At 35.3% G+C, this 16,391-nt stretch overlaps 1 protein-coding gene across 10 annotated transcripts; it reads right to left on the bottom strand.

The window, feature by feature from the left end:
- Nucleotides 1-393: 393 nt before the first annotated feature.
- Nucleotides 394-15,065, bottom strand: LOC105043675 (uncharacterized). 10 transcript variants are annotated; one of them, XM_073255700.1, is made up of 17 exons: nt 14,747-15,065; nt 14,560-14,639; nt 12,367-12,461; nt 10,877-11,037; nt 10,011-10,162; nt 9,706-9,824; nt 9,387-9,554; nt 9,173-9,243; nt 8,046-8,117; nt 7,705-7,761; nt 6,721-6,858; nt 2,631-2,786; nt 1,611-1,663; nt 1,295-1,473; nt 986-1,065; nt 842-911; nt 394-759 (listed from the first exon to the last, which is right to left on the bottom strand). In XM_073255700.1, the coding sequence occupies exons 1-15, from the start codon at nt 14,829-14,831 to the stop codon at nt 1,005-1,007; spliced, it is 1,647 nt and encodes a 548-aa protein (XP_073111801.1). In that variant the 5' UTR covers nt 14,832-15,065; the 3' UTR covers nt 394-759; nt 842-911; nt 986-1,004. The 10 variants fall into 10 exon arrangements, with proteins under 10 accessions (XP_073111801.1, XP_073111798.1, XP_073111802.1 ...); XM_073255697.1 differs by having other exon boundaries at nt 394-745; XM_073255701.1 differs by having other exon boundaries at nt 842-863.
- Between the last annotated feature and the right edge of the window lie 1,326 nt (nt 15,066-16,391).

Genomic DNA, 16,391 nt, shown 5'->3' with positions numbered 1-16,391 from the left:
TTTATAATGATAAGTTTCTAAGCAGATTCGACCTGACCTAATCCAGTCCATCTTATCTACATGACCTGATCTGACGCACACAATCTAATTTACCCTACCCAACCTGAGACGGATAAGGGACTGATTTGCATATGGCGTTTTCAATCATGGAACAGAAAGACTATCGACTGATGCTACCCATATCCAGTCCATTGTGATCCCTAAGCAGGTGAACAAGGCCCAGGTGGTGATGGTTCCACTAAATAAACCATGAAAATTATAAACATTTTAAATCTCTTCAACCAATGGCTCACGTATGCAGCCTTAGAACCAGCTACAGAATCATCGCTTAAATTGATGTACAAGATAATGATTCAAAGATGAAATCAAAGAACAGAACTGTGGCATGACAAGTAAATAAAATTAATTCTCTTTTTACTGATTCAAATTTGCAGATTAACACCTATAAGTTCTACCCAAACCATAAAATATCTCTTACAACGCTACCCCTGCAATACATTCCCACAACCTAAAAAACGCTTCACAGAAACACATCCCAAGACAAAAAGTTGGCAATTTTCCAATGTGAGAGTCCCACAAACAAACACGCTGCAACTACAGCCCACAATTCAAGTACTCTGATTAACTTCACAGGAGAAAACATCAGAAGTCAGCTTCATGTGTCAGACATCAGATACCCTCGGTTACCACCCAAACGCAGCCACTACAAAATGGGAAGTGCCCTTGAGTTCCCGTGCAAAATTTCCTATCAATCCAAAGCTGTGAATAATAAGCAAGCAAGTAATTTTTTACGGGCCTTCACGTTATATCATGAAAATTAACGATATCTGAAGAATCAGACCTCAAGTATCAATGCCCAGGCCCTTCGTCCGAAAAAACAGAATAGTCATGGTAGTGAGTAGTTGATCAAACTACTGAAGAGGTGAGAATACAGTCAACAAGCAAGAGATCATGAACCCAAAATTAAGATACATTAAGCGCTCACCATCAGAGAAAATAAGTCTTCAGTCGGTATGTTTATGGATGCGCATGATTTTGTTGATGAACTGCTTTTCACGATGATATCTGTTTTCAACAACCATAAACATAAATTGGTTAAGCTCATGACCTAGATGACACCGTAAAACTCAGATTCTTCTAAGATCCAGATGAGTAAGGTGCAGGCCTATAAATACTTAACATGGTGATGGTGGTGCTGCTGGTGAAAAAAACAGAACAACTGATTTTGCAAATCAAAGCATCATATAGGCACGCACTATAAATATATGAAGAAACTGAGGACATAAGCACATACATCACAAAAGAGGAGATGCAGAAGCATCCAATGCCAATGGCCAAGTGAAGGGAAATAGTCTGCCAGAAGTTCTCCTTATCAAGAAATGTTCTCTCAGATATGAGTGTTGTAGCACCAGAAAGTAGCAGAATGGTCCATCCAGATGGCAAGCATCGGTAAAAAGAAAACGAAGAAGATTCCTGAGAGCCAAGATTAGCTGAATGTAAACTCAAATATAAAATATAAATGCAAACTCTGATCAACAGAAACAGGGAGCTTTATAAGTTACAAGTAGCATGATCAATGTGCCAACTATGTCGAGGATGTGCCTACACACCTGGAAATACCGTTTGATGAATACAGCAGAATATCCAATCCTTAGCATCATATCTGCAAGGGTCAAGGAACAAGCAAGTTCTAGAGATGCACGTACACAGCCATTTATTATTTTATATATATATATAAAGTGTACTGGATGAGAGACTTGACATCAAGCAGTGCCAGCCCATAACTCATTCAGCACAGGAAGATACTACTTTGGTAACTCCAGATACCAAGTGAAAAGGGCTCTCCCATCCTTTTTTTTTCGTTTGTGTTTAGGCACTGGATGGCATTTAACTTGACAGCTGCACTTAAATCCTTAACAATATGTCAATACATGCATAAATGTGTGCTAGTATGTGTCCCCATATGTGCATACATGCATATGTATACATACATGCATGCATGCATGTACTGAATGCACTGACAGCTAAGTTCACATTTGTTCTTTACTGCAGTTAATGCACATCTTTCAAAAATGCAACAGCAGTCATATTAGCAACCGATAACCACCATTCTTTTCCATCACATGAAGGTCATGTACCCAATTTTCCTACACGTATTTACAAACCAGCAAGCAATTTTCTGCAGTAGCGATCACTGAATGTGTAACTACAGAACACCAGGCCTTGCCTCATAACCTTTCAAACCCTAACTATCTTTACATTTTACCGAAAATATCTGTAGCATCTTTAAGTAACCAGGGGAATAAAACAACCATAGCAGCAGCAGTATTGATAAGGCATTTACACAATAAGAGGGCAACTATAAACGAAGCTTTTCTAAAATATTTTAACTGTCTAATCAAGTCCTATGAACCTTGGCAGAAGGTGTAGCTAAATGAAATTCTGCAAAGAGCTCTAAATCATGCCAAAATGGTTGAAGGGCCAAAACAATGAACCCAAGGTGCCACGAAGCATGCACACACACACACACACATCTATATGTACATATACTGTAAAGGAAATGCTAAAGGTAATGTTTACAAGTTACAAGTCAATATTATTCTCAGAAATGTATTGTGCAAAAAGGATACTTATTGAATTAGCAGCAATTAATCCTAATGCTCCGGCAGATTGAATCAGAAGGACATTTAGTACTATGTAAATCCCAGAGAATATAAGCAACGAATCATTCGACTTCCTAAGCTGACTCTCATTTGCAACTGCATGTAGAAAAGCTTCAGATGTCCCTGCAACATGAAAAATTAATTTAGATTATCACAAAACATTTAAAAAGGCGAATTAGTAGAAGTAGATTTTGCAAATAAAGCACCATTATACCACACTTATGCAAGTCCACAAGCATATTTACAGAATGCATAAAGGCAAATGAAAAATTGTAGATGGGCCATATTAACTGCCTCCACATATTAGATTCTCTTTTTCCACACTAAAGCATACATATGTGAAAGCTTACCTGATGCCCTTTTCTCTTGGAGTTTCAGTTTTCCTTTTTAATGACAACAGTAACATGTAGTCAGAGATGTCCAACCATAAGAATCAAGATATTATCTAAAAGAAAAATAGGTATGCTAGTAACTCAGGTTGGAAAAAACAATCCATGAAGCAAATTTACTTGATTAGCAGGAAAAAATCTTCGAGAGAAGATAATGCTCCTTCTAACAGAAGAACTATGACAAGAAGTACTAAAAGAGATTCTGAACTGAAACAAGGTCAAAAAAACCCTATAATGCAAAATAGAGATTCTACGTCTTTCAGCTTACCTACCACATACAAGACTGGAGGCTTATGTTAACCTCTATTTTGGCTAGAGTTTAGACCTAACTGTTAGTTCTCCCTCTAAATACTTAGGTCTTATTGTTAGCTTGAATCTAGAGGGTTTAGACTCAGGGGCAGAGGGAGGATTTTACCAGTTGGTGGCCGAAACGCCACTAAATACTTGTATCTTCAAACATCACACTAATCAGGTTCTAATTATTCTTTTTCTTTAACTTAAAGTGAGAGACAATAAAAGTAAAGTTCAATGACATGTATACATCTGATCTCTTTATGAGGCATTGAAGTTGTCGAGATCAGATTGAGTTGTAAATCTTTGAGGTGGCTAGATCAGATCGCATCGTGAATTAGATTATAGACTATAAGATTTTGCTGATTTCCTTCAGAAATTCCTAAATACAAAAGAAATACAAAAATTAAAATACGAGTCAAAAAGTGGATGAATGTAGAATAAAAAACATATATAAAACAAGCCCAGCCTTACCAATTTAGGCCCATATATAATATTTCTTGTGAAAAAAACATTCCATTTGGTTATTGAAGATGTTTTCATACTATCTATCAATTTAATTATCCTTTTGTGTACAACACTTTAGAATAGACAAGAATAAGAATTTAACATATGGTTGTAAATGTAGAAAAATTTGCATCTTATTTTTAACTTTATGAACCACAATAACAGATTTTCTAATTTTACTCTGAGATTTATTAGTATAACTAATTTAAGAACCACATAATCAAAGAAATTATAGAAATGGACCTAAACATAATTTAATATGCAAATAACTTAACCGCATTGGATCTCGTGATCAAAAGGAATGTGTCATCCATCAAGAGGATCTAAATCTTGTGATCCTAAACCGATTCTGATCCAAGATGTGATCTGGATTGTTTAGGGTCATTTTGATCTGGATCATGAATCATACAATTTTAACAGCAATACCAAACATCTTTTCCAGGGAAAACAATTACATGTTAAATATATATTACAAAGGCAATAATCACAAAGTTAAAAAAAAAAAAAAAAAAAAAGTTCCCACCACCAAAAAAAGGGTAATGCTATATATTGTAGGGAAGAAGTCACTTCAATCAAGAAGCAAATGCTCCAGTGAAAAAGTGGAATTCGTGGAAGCAAATAATGAAGTAGAAGGTGATACTTGAATAGGAGAGAAAATTAATGCAAGGGGAAGCTAAGATAAATTGATGGGAAATCGAGGGAAGACAGTCAATGATACAATCTGGTATTGCATCCCTAATATAATGGGTTCTTGGGTGGATTATGACTGTTTTTTCTCAGTTCCTACAAACAGAATGTCATGTCTCCCTAATTAAATTTTCTCTTAGAAATTCTTGTTAAATCTGAATAGGCATGAAAATTACAAGGGAGTTACGTATTTGTAGAAGCCTTTTTAGGAAGCATTCTTATCAAACCCAGACCTGGCCTGCCAGTTCAACCAAAGAACTGGCGAACAGGCTCCTTGGTCCATCAAGTTTCTTCCATAAGATTGTTAAAATCAACAAACTGGTTAAACCCATTTTTACCCAGCCAGTTTTACACCAACTGGCAAACATGTCTAGTTTTAAGGAATCAGTTGATATATGTTCCTTGACACCAACTTCGACAGCTCTATCAATTATGAGCATTTGGGTCTTCTCATTTTAAAAGCCCAAATTCAAACACTATCATGTCAGCATCTTTGAATTGAATGGGAGCTATTCCATCCATGCATCCTCAATCAATCTCCCCCCACCACACATGTCCTCCCCCATGATGCATAGCCAACACTATTAGTGGCCATTGCCTCTGTCATGCACATCCATCACAATGCTCATCTGCCAATATCCACTACAATTACCACCCCAACCGAGTCACTCAATACCACAGTTCTCTCTGTATCTCTTTCCTAACCTAGGCGACAAATTAACCCCCAACCAGCACTAGCAGCAGCAGCAGACTGCCCCACTCCCCAACCTGCTTTCTATGCCAAGGTTTGCAAAACCAACCTGAACCGCTTGGTTTGGGGCAGATCGAAACAAACCTGTGCGGAACTCAGTCGATTTGCTGGTTTGGTTCGAGATTTAGGCCGAAGTGATCCAAATGAGTCTGAATTGAGAGCAGATGTGCCCAGTTTCGCTCCGTACAACTTGGTCTAAGTCAATTCCAGGCCCTCTCATGAGTAAGAAGTTAAGAGAAGCCAAGCTACTAAGGATGTGAAGGGGTGGGAAGGTGACAAATCAGAGGAGAAGGGATTTCATGTATTCATGAGTAAGGTGGCAGGCCATATCACTTATGGAGCAAGATTCAGAAATCATATGTGAAAGAAACTAAGGATCGTCCCTCAAAAGATAATGAATATCCGAATTTGCAAAAATAGAAAACATGACTTTTGGTAAAAATGGTTGCTGAAGGATAATAAACTCAGCCATAATGTGCATTGTCATTTCCTTTATAGCAATATACTTTCCTCAGTGATATGACTATTTTATGATATTTGAATCCTTTTGTATATTTTTGTGTTGATAAAACTTATTTTATGTATAACCCAAAATCTTGGCCATCTCAATAGTTATATAGCAAGATATTAACTCTAACATTTGGGTGACAAACTAACAGAGAGCAATACTTTATGTTGCATGAGCTAGCTCATAAAATTATAATATGGGAGCATACAGTTTTGCTAGCTAAGACAAAGCAAATGAACTCAAGAGTACATCTGATTGGTGTTTGGCCATTGCCAAATGAGCAATTCAATAATATTGAGAAGTATCTCAGAAAAGTTGACCATGCAATTCTTCAATGAATTTACTTAATGAATAAAACAGCATTAGTTTGTTATCCCTGATACTACCAGACAGTAGAAGCATCGGCTGCTAATAACAACAGAGACATGCACACACAGAAATTACAGATGGTCAGTCTCCCAACCCTACCAAGTAATGTATCATTACTCTAGATAACATTGTGAAGATATGTCTATCTTGTTGGAAGTCAATCTAAAAGATAAATGATAAAAATAATAAAGAGGTTCTTCAATGAATTTCCTTAATGAATAAAACAGCATTAGTTTGTTATCCCTGATACTACCAGACAGTAGAAGCATCGGCTGCTAATAACAACAGAGACATGCACACACAGAAATTACAGATGGTCAGACTCCAAACCTTACCAAGTAATGTATCATTACTCTAGATAACATTGTGAAGATATGTCTATCTTGTTGGAAGTCAATCTAAAAGATAAAGGATAAAAAAAATAAAGAGGTGTACTGAACCATGCTTAATAAAGAAATCTGGGAGTAGGAAACTAGAAAAATTGATCATGCAGATACTACAGCTACAAGACTTCTGACAACATGTAGTATTGGATAGGTAAACAAAATGACTTACCATTCATGGCTAAGGCGATGACATAAAAGCAATAATAACGGAGGGCGGCTGAAGCTTCTCCATCACTCCATTTCTTCCCATAGAGTATTCTTATGAGAGTATATGAGTAGCTTGGACCAAATGCTATTACCACAAAGCCTGTAACAAGTCAAAGACCAATCTGTTAAGCTAAATACAAATGACAAACACAACTAAAAGGTGGACCTATGTCTGCTTTGCAATCGAGAAATGGAAACATCAATACTGTGAGAACATATGATGCTTCCGGAATAAGTTTTTATCCAAGTAAGCTGAAGCCATTTTCCACTTCCATATTAGGCTAAATTCAACTTTTCGTAAATAGTTGTTCTCTAACGTCTTTTCCTTTCATTCATTATGTGGATTCAACCTTTTTCTTCCACTCTTTACATTGTTTTCCACCAAAAGAAATGCACTCAAGCTGGCTAAGATACGAAACAAGAGTAATCATATGGAAATAAAACAAATTGCTTTAATCAAATAATTCCATTACTCCAGTGAACCAACCTCTATCTTAAATTTGTATTCTACTTCACTGTTGTCAAATTCCAGTAGTTGACGGAACCTCACCACCATTACTCAGGAGTTTACAATCCTAATTTCAAAACAAAAAAAAAAAATTCTTCACAAGTTGACCATGCAAGGCACAGTTTGAACTTTGACGTTTTAATGTGTATGCATGGGTCTCAGCTGCACCTCGACATGCTTTGGAAGAGCTTAGGTAATACCACTTATGACTTAGTACTTCAAGTTGCTAAACATGAGTCCACTTTTTTCAACACTTAGCTACTTTATTTTATTGTTAATCAACAGATCTGGCCATACTTCTAAAGATTTGGATAATTATTACACTATGGTTACTGTGTACCAAGTTTAGTAAATTTAAATAGATATAACACAAATGATCATTTAGAAGGCTAAAAGTCGTATTGGGTTAAATTTTTCCATAAATATGGTTAAAAAAACCTGTTTGCCTTCTATCTTCCATTAGTCCCGATGCAAGCATCTTTATCATCATCAACACTACAATAGTGAGATGTATTAACTTAATATAACTTAAAATGACTTAGAAAATAAATTAAATGAAGGAAAACAAGGAAGACAGAGAATAGGATTCATATGGTAATGCTGCTTATAGAAGAAAACTAGGGAAAGAAAAAAGAAAATAGCATTACAGCAGACTATAAAGGTTCAAAGACAAATAAGTAAAAGTCTGTACTGCAGGAGCAAACAGAAGTTGTAGGGCTATTTCCTTGACAACAACACATGCAAAATTAATTATTAAGCAAAAGAATATATAAGCATACCAATCAGCAAAACAAGCTTCAGGGCTTCTACTAAAGAACTCCCTAACCTTGTGTTCCTTTGGGGTGATTGTCCTGCCCAAGAAGAAAGATGGAACACTTAAGAGTCCTGCAAAGGATGGATCTACTTCCATGAATAAGGAATCAGTCAGGAGAGTAAGATTCTTAAACATAAATCTGTAGTCAATGACTGAATCCAGATAACATGAGAAAATATTGCTCGTAACAAAACGTAGACATATAGACATAGTATTAAATATTAGTTGCAAATATTGGCATGCAATACTAAGGGAAAAAACAAACCCAAAAAAAAAAAAAAAAAGTATAAAAGTCAGAATTTAACAGGATGCAAGGCATTTAAAAGATACTACAGTAGAAACATTATGAAAACTTCATACCCTTAGAACAGTTTTAGCCAAAACAGAGATATATGTTTTCTTGGGTGTTCCCATGCTTACACATAGCAGATTCATTAAACGGTATACTAAAGTCCCCGCACTCTGTAAAAGACACTTCTATCAACAATGCAGCATGTACCATCAGCAAGTTCTTTTCCTGATCTGACCACTACCAAAAATTTCAAACTGCTACATAATGGCAAAAATACAATGTAGACAATACAGCAACAACAACCAAACCATCATCAACAGCAATGCAGTCGCACGCCGACCCATAGATAACAGATCCATTTTTTTTAACTCAGACCTTGTGAATTAGGCGAGGAATGAGAATCAACTGAAACATAACATTCTGAACACCAGATCAGCAGAACATCTGAATGATGTGCTTATGGAGTAAACCAGTTTGGCCAGGTTTGATTGGACATCTTAAATTGAATAAAAAATTAAAAAATATGAGTCAGTCAACATGATTTACTACATTTTACAGTGTAGTCATATGTCTACCACCAACACACACGATTATGGCATAATTTGTTAAGAATAAAGGTGAAAACATAATTAAATTATGTTACATTAAATAATGGCAGTAAACAAACCAGCCAATCGAATCTTGAACCAATCAGATGAATATTTGCTTCAGTAACCACTCCAGCCAGGAAAGTACGTTAAATAACACTATCTCACAAGTAGCTTTCATGAAAAGGCTTTTGGCTGAATGAAGAAACTAACCTGATGCTAATTTTGCAAAAGTAGCATATGAACTTTCTTCAAACGGAAGAAAAACCAATCTTACGACTAAACTTCCTGAAAAATAATATCACAAATCAGATGAATTATGTAAAGATAAAAGTGAATTTAGTGGGGAGAATTGCATATGGTGGTCATAGAAATCCAAAATGTGAGAAAATTTGATTTGAATTTTTAAAATGTTTGAGACAGATACATGCCTAACTTGTCCACAAGACCATATACAGCCTGGTTATAGGGTGTATCCAACCATACAAGAACCAGCTTCTCCCCTTCTTGAAGAATCAACTTTCGAACAGATTGGCCAGTAAATAATACACACATGTGCCAAAGTTGTTTATCATAGTCCATCAAGTTCCATAATCTGAAAACAGCAAGTGTTTGTGTTCATGTGCTAGATTATTGAAAAAAAGGGGGAAAAATTACCCGAAAGAAGAAAAAATTCCACCAGCTGTTTCAAATATCAAACGTGCACTGAGAAGAATCTTACATGTCTGCAAGTCAAGATGACAAACCTGAAAGGAAACAGATATGAAATCCTGATGATACGAAAGAGGAGAAAATAAAACCAATATCCTAAAAACAAGGTAGCACCATATGCAGCCTGGGAGAAAGCAAAAACAATTCCCTTTTCCTGCAAGTAGTAGATTAAATATTACCAATGAGCAGGCATAAGAGAAGACTGCAAAAATCAATGAACATTACAAGAACCATGTCAGAATTTGTTTTTAGTTGATGTTGCTCAAACCCAGTAATATCATGAAGCACTTCAAATGTCTCAGAACACATAAACACAGAGCACCCAAGGATATGTTATTACCATGTTACTTTGTTTGACAATGAGGATGAAGGTTGTCATACAACGTAGAATAGTTGCTGCAGTTTCGACCAACAGTCTTAATCTAAGGAGAAGCAAGTTCTGAGAAAGAATATATAGAGGCTCTGCCAGTAACTCCAATAAACAAGCAACTCCTGCCAATTTGGACCACATCAATCATTAAATAACACCAGGGATTAGAAATGGGGGAACAAAAGATGTAAGAAGGAACTTTGAGCAATCTAAAGGACCAAAAAGGTAATGGACTGGAACTTCAAATCTGATGTTTTTGAAGAAAATACCACAAAGATACGGCATGCTAGCTTTCAACATAATTTAATCATTAAATGCTCTTTAATAACCAAAGTTAGCATGGATTATCCCATCTAATTGAAATCTGGTTTGAGAATTCCTTCCTCCTCAATCACGAGGTTTAGCCTCTGTTATATTACAACATTAGCATTAGCAGAAGCCAAATCAGGTATTTTATAGTTTGACATCCTTTTAACCTCTGGGCCCAGGATTGGCATCATCAAACATTTGCATGAGCGGGTTGTGGATTAGCACTAATTGCATGTAATTTTTTAACGGCAATACACATCATGACCTAATTTATAACTGTCTAGCACCCTTATACTCTCCGGGCTCCCATCTCTTGGTAAAACTCTTCATGAGATTGCTAAAATCAAATACAATTAGAGGATTGAGATGTTTTTTGCAGCTCAGATGAAAAGCAAAACACTCAGAGCCATATTAGTTTTGTATTTTGTTGAAGTTAATAACACTATCCAAGTTACCTTACACTTCTTCAACAATAGGTGGACACATTGTATAATATTTAGGACCCCGGAGATGGAATTTGAAATTACCATGGATCAGTATAGCTTGCGCATATGGTTCAGAAAAACTGAGTTTCTGATACCAGAATACAAAGATGCAGGCTGCAAAAGTAAAAAATATGCCAATTGGAAAAGTCATCCAAGCTACCTTCAATAGCCTCGCAGCATTTTCTTCCATTGGTGAGCCATCACTGTAATAAAGATGAGTATTATCTTTCCTATGCATGAATGTGCAATAGAAAGAAAAGAAAAGAACTGCCACAACTGAAACTGCCATTTAGGCAAAGTACTGTCCAGAATGTATTTTTCCTTTTTAAAAACATTTTTGGGTGATAAATAGGATTAATGGCACTTTTTAGTATGTATAAAATAATAGATATGTAGAAGATAAAGGAACACCTTTAAGGATCACTTCAGCATAAATTGATATGTTTACAATGCAAGCTCCAGTAAGCTATTGAGAATTTATTCAATAACAAAAGGATGGCCTTCGGAACAGAGAAATATGCAATTATGCAAAGGAGCAGTTCTTCCTAACTAGCACATTAGCTATATGATATGCTTATTGCTTAATAACATGAAAGTGCATGAAGGCAAGAGAAGAGTATGGAAAAGAGAGTAAAGAAAGATGAAAAGCACAAATAGTTCTCTGATCTGACAATGTTTCGTGAGGCAATATGAAAAATATAAGCATGTCATGATTAACTATTACTTTAATATACACTTGCAACATTTGCACTATAAAAGATGCACTCACAAGTTAAAATATGAACATTAGAGCAACACAAAATTACAATTGGACTCCTCCACATACCACAATATGTTGTCAAGGCAAGCAAGAGGTATACCATCTGGCTGAAGTTAGAGTTTTTGTTCGACCACTCTCCCCCATTGATTCAGTGTAATGAATCAGTTTAGTTCATGATGACCGGTGTAGCTTTGTAAAAATAGAGCAAAATAATCACATACACGAGTTACAACTTATGATCTAAATCTTGAACTCTCACATACCCAAAAAAAAAAGGGAGGCTGACATCACCAGTATTTGTTTGGCTAATATAGTTGGGTCAAGGCACTTATTGTAACCTAACCTAATGGAATATGGCCAACGTGATAAAAAAAATGGAGTACAAAATTGCCTATGATTGTCTTGTATACATAACTGTACAGGATGATAATAATACATGAAATAATTCAAATTAAAACTCCCTACAGAAAAGTGATAATGGATTGAACTAGCACTTGATTAAGAAATGAAGTTAGCTTCTCAAGCACAACACAACAAAACAAAACTTAAAAAAAAAAAAAAAGAAGAAGAAGTTAGCTTCCATTATCATCAAATGCAGCTCCCAGCTGATAATGAACAATCATGACAACTTCGCAATCTCAACATGTCTAGGATGATCGAAGAATCAACTTAAGCAAGAGAAACTAACCAAATAAGTCCATCTTGTCATCAAAGTTAAATAGTAGCCAGATTAAGAAGATCGCTTAAAAATTATAGATAGATAGAGGATGACCTTCGAACATCAGTGCGCATGCATGCACGGCGAAAACCCTCGCGGCTTAAGAATAAGATGCAGGTAACAAAAAGATGAAATTGTACTGCATAAAGCTGCAAAAAAGTAATAAAATAGAAGGACAAGTTATGAGGCTCTAACTAATAAACAGCATGATCCACAAATGGCAGATTGAACACGTGGAGAAAAAGAATCAACCAAAGAATCTTAGAATATCTTTTGATCACCTTTAATAAATCACAGCAATTGATACTTGCACCATTAATATAGAAAATTCTTAAATCTTATGATAGATGGGGATAAAACAATGACCTGTAAAATATTACTTGCAAGATTTGAAATCATTAGATCCAACACAGGAATGGATGCACTTTGGTGAAAGCTAGCAATAGTTGCAAAAAGTGAGAAGGGGAATAAGAGGAGATTCATTGCGAAAAAAGTGAAGCAATGGTTCTTGAATATTAGTGGATGGGAAAACCCTGGAAATGTTTGAATGATATATACAAACTCTCTTTTACTTGATGAACCATTATATATCTTATTTTACCATACTTGATGAATCATTTTAAATCATATCATTTAGTGCTCTTTTAGTCGAAACTAATTTTTAGAACCAAGGTAAATTAACTTATACTGCAAACGAAATTGTGTGAAAATCTAATCTTGTTAGGTAATTGTATCAAGCTAAACAATATCAGCTTCAGTTTCCTGTTCCACAGGGATTAAGATAATGGAATAATTCTTGAATTAATTAATAATCTGTAAGCCATAAGAGACAAGAGGTTAGGTGATATAGAAAGGATAAACCAGATAGATCCAATAAGCATTTTCAGCAGCTATACTGATTTAAGACAAATTCTCGGCTACTTCTTTCACATCCTTCTATGCTTGTGGACTATTCAAAAACATCTTCCCTAAATTTATTGCTCTAAGCAAGGTTTTGAATATTAGTACTGAATCCAATATGGATTCTCTATCAAAATGCGGTATCAAGACAGTATTGGTATTAATGGTATGTCCTGAAAATGATACCATCAAAAAAAAAAAGAAAAATCATAAATATTGATGAGTACAGTCAGTATGGCACTGTCGATGTATACTGGAATAGCTGTATCTATCAACATGGATAGTTACAGTACCCCAACGCTCTTTAAGGATGCCACTTTTGCATCAGAAGAGTATGGTGCTGATGCTACCATCCATTCTGGCAGTAGTTGATTCCATGACTCTAAGCATAGAAGTAATATATGAACCTATGAAAACTAGTCAACAAGTTACGAAAAGCACTAAAAGAATCTGGCAAGGGAATCTAGACCTATATCTGGCATGTCGATTGTACCAAAAACCTTCATTTTTTGGAAATAAGAAATATATCCAATAGTACATAGGAAAGGGATAAATACAAGACAATTGACAGCAACAGTACAAAACTTCCCAGAGTATGTGCAATGGAAACTGAAGTTGGATCGTATGTACAGGTGAATCAGAAAACCAACTCTTTGATGTAAAATAGTATCAAACTTTTAAGAATTTCTGCTTGGGAATAAAATCCACAATCCATAGGGAGTCCTCCAAATTAAAATAACGAGTTAAAATCCTATCTTTTGGTTTCTCTTATGACAAAACATTTCCTGATCCCCAAATAAGATTCAGTAACAGCACATTACAGCTTCAGTCTATTAGTTAAATCTTTTTTTCTTTTTTTTTTTGAATGTGAAATGCATGACTTTGGATATTATAGATTGGGATGCCGTTGTTATATCAGTTTCACATGGCAAATTCCTTAAAGAAGCATCTTCCTTTGTTCTTGTCTTCCTCTAAAACATGCAACATACGCACACAGGATCTTTATTTTCCTTACTCTTCAAAACAACAATGTCACCCAATTCTCATCTACACCAACAGGTAGATTCAATCTGTCGCTACTTATTGAACGTGACTAGATATTAGGTGAGAAAGATGTGATTGATGGAAACACCTAAGTGATGCATCAGGATAAGCAACATTTTTACTCAAAACCTCTATCACTGAATTACTAACTTCAAGATTACTCAAATCCTCTGTCATGAATTATAACTCCAAGATGACCGCATGATAGTTTTAACAGCGATATTCTGTACTAGATGTCACCATCTTACTTACATTCTTGGAGAAACTGATGAATGGGATTAGAAGTAAGGAAGGCAGAATTACCGCATAGTCGGCTTCTGTGAGGTGCCTCACGATCCATGAATTAAATATAAATGGGATTCCCCTCGACAGGAACTGCGTTGCTGAAAACCCAAGAAAAATTTGAAAACGATAAAATTAACAATAAAGAAACCGGAGGCACATAGATCATGAAATCATGCAAATTAACGCACGTCTGAGACTGACTTACCCATCAGGTATTTGAAGGTGCGAGCGAGGTTGTGACCGGCGGGGCCGCCCCCCTCCGCCGGGAATCCAACGGTCCCAGCCGCCATCAGAGATCAAACGGGGGGGAAAAAGAGATGTTCTTCTCGCCGTATTCCTGCTCCTATAGATGGGGCAAGTAAAACCCTAGAAGCGACTCGGAGTCGGTGGGGAGAAACGGCGATGCACCATCGACCGCGTATGCTCGGATCCGAATATGCGTGAGTAGCGAGTATGGCGTGAGGAGTCCATGGGAAGTGGACGGGGAATTATACTTTGCGGACGCGGGCGTAACCTTGCGGGAGCGAACCGGCCGTAGGCTATGAACCTAAACCACATTACAAGTAATTTCCCACGATAATCCACATAAAATATTTTCCCCCCCATTGGGACCCCGTCCTATCATAAATAGATTAGGCAGATTGGATCAGATTAAAACCTAACGATCCGTTTGGTTAGTATATCAAATTATGAAATAATTTTATAATTTTTAAAAATTATTTATTTAAAATAAAATTATAAAAAAATATTTTTATTATATTTAATTTATATAAAATTATTTTAAAAAATAATATTAAAAAAATTACTACGTTTTATTAAAGATAAATTTAAATAGAAATATAATCAAATTTATAAATATATCTTCCAACATAAAATATTTTTTTAATATTAAAATAATATTATCATCTCCGATTAATTTTTATATAACGATTATAATCACATAATATCATCTCCATCTTAATTTTATTTTATAAAAAAATTTTATTGAATAAAATTGGAAAGACATTTAAACAAATTTAATGATTATATATATAATTTATTGAAAGTATTTTTATCAAATATAGAATACCATTACTCATAAATTTATTAAATACTAATTATCCCATAATATTAATTTTACCTTCTTTCTTTGAAAATTAAGCACAGGACCATCAATTTTTTTACTATCTCCTTTTTTTTCATACCTAACATGATAATCTGATATAGGATTCATTTCTCATGTCAGATTATCTCTAACCAAAAGAATCCTAAGCGAAACCAACTCTAACTAATCCAACTCCATGAGATAAATTATGACACCAGAACTACCTTCAAATTTTAAACCTTGAAAGAATTTGGGTTGAGTCAAGTTAGATTACATTACCGTAGATGGACTACTTTTTACCGCATGATGCTATGTTTCATTTTGGCCTTAAATGAAGTTCTCACCAAATCAAATGATTCCAAAGAGAATTTTTTTGCGATAGCACAACACTTGAGAATAGAGTGTTGCCAGCCGGATCGTGCAGCTGCACAGGCATGCCAACAGTTTCTAAAGTTGAAAAAAAAAAAAAAAATTGATGGATGAATCTTGATAATTTGAACTTCAAAGATTTACTATCAACGTTCCATCTTCTTGGAGGAGCAAAAGACTAACAGCTATGAGCTAAAAAATAAAGTAATATAAATACGGCAAGATAAATAAAGATGAATGCAAAACAACGTTAATAATAAATCAAAGGATAAATGTCTGCTCCTGGTGCTAACAACGGCCGAGACCGGACCTACACATCCGGTTACCATAGTTATAACACGTCATTGAACTAAGTTAACTTTAGACCTAATACATCTCAAGTTACATCAGGTTGTAC

Source organism: Elaeis guineensis, chromosome 4 (assembly GCF_000442705.2).
Source record: "Elaeis guineensis isolate ETL-2024a chromosome 4, EG11, whole genome shotgun sequence".
NCBI lineage: Eukaryota > Viridiplantae > Streptophyta > Magnoliopsida > Arecales > Arecaceae > Elaeis > Elaeis guineensis.
This window is presented reverse-complemented; position numbering and strand designations above follow the sequence as displayed.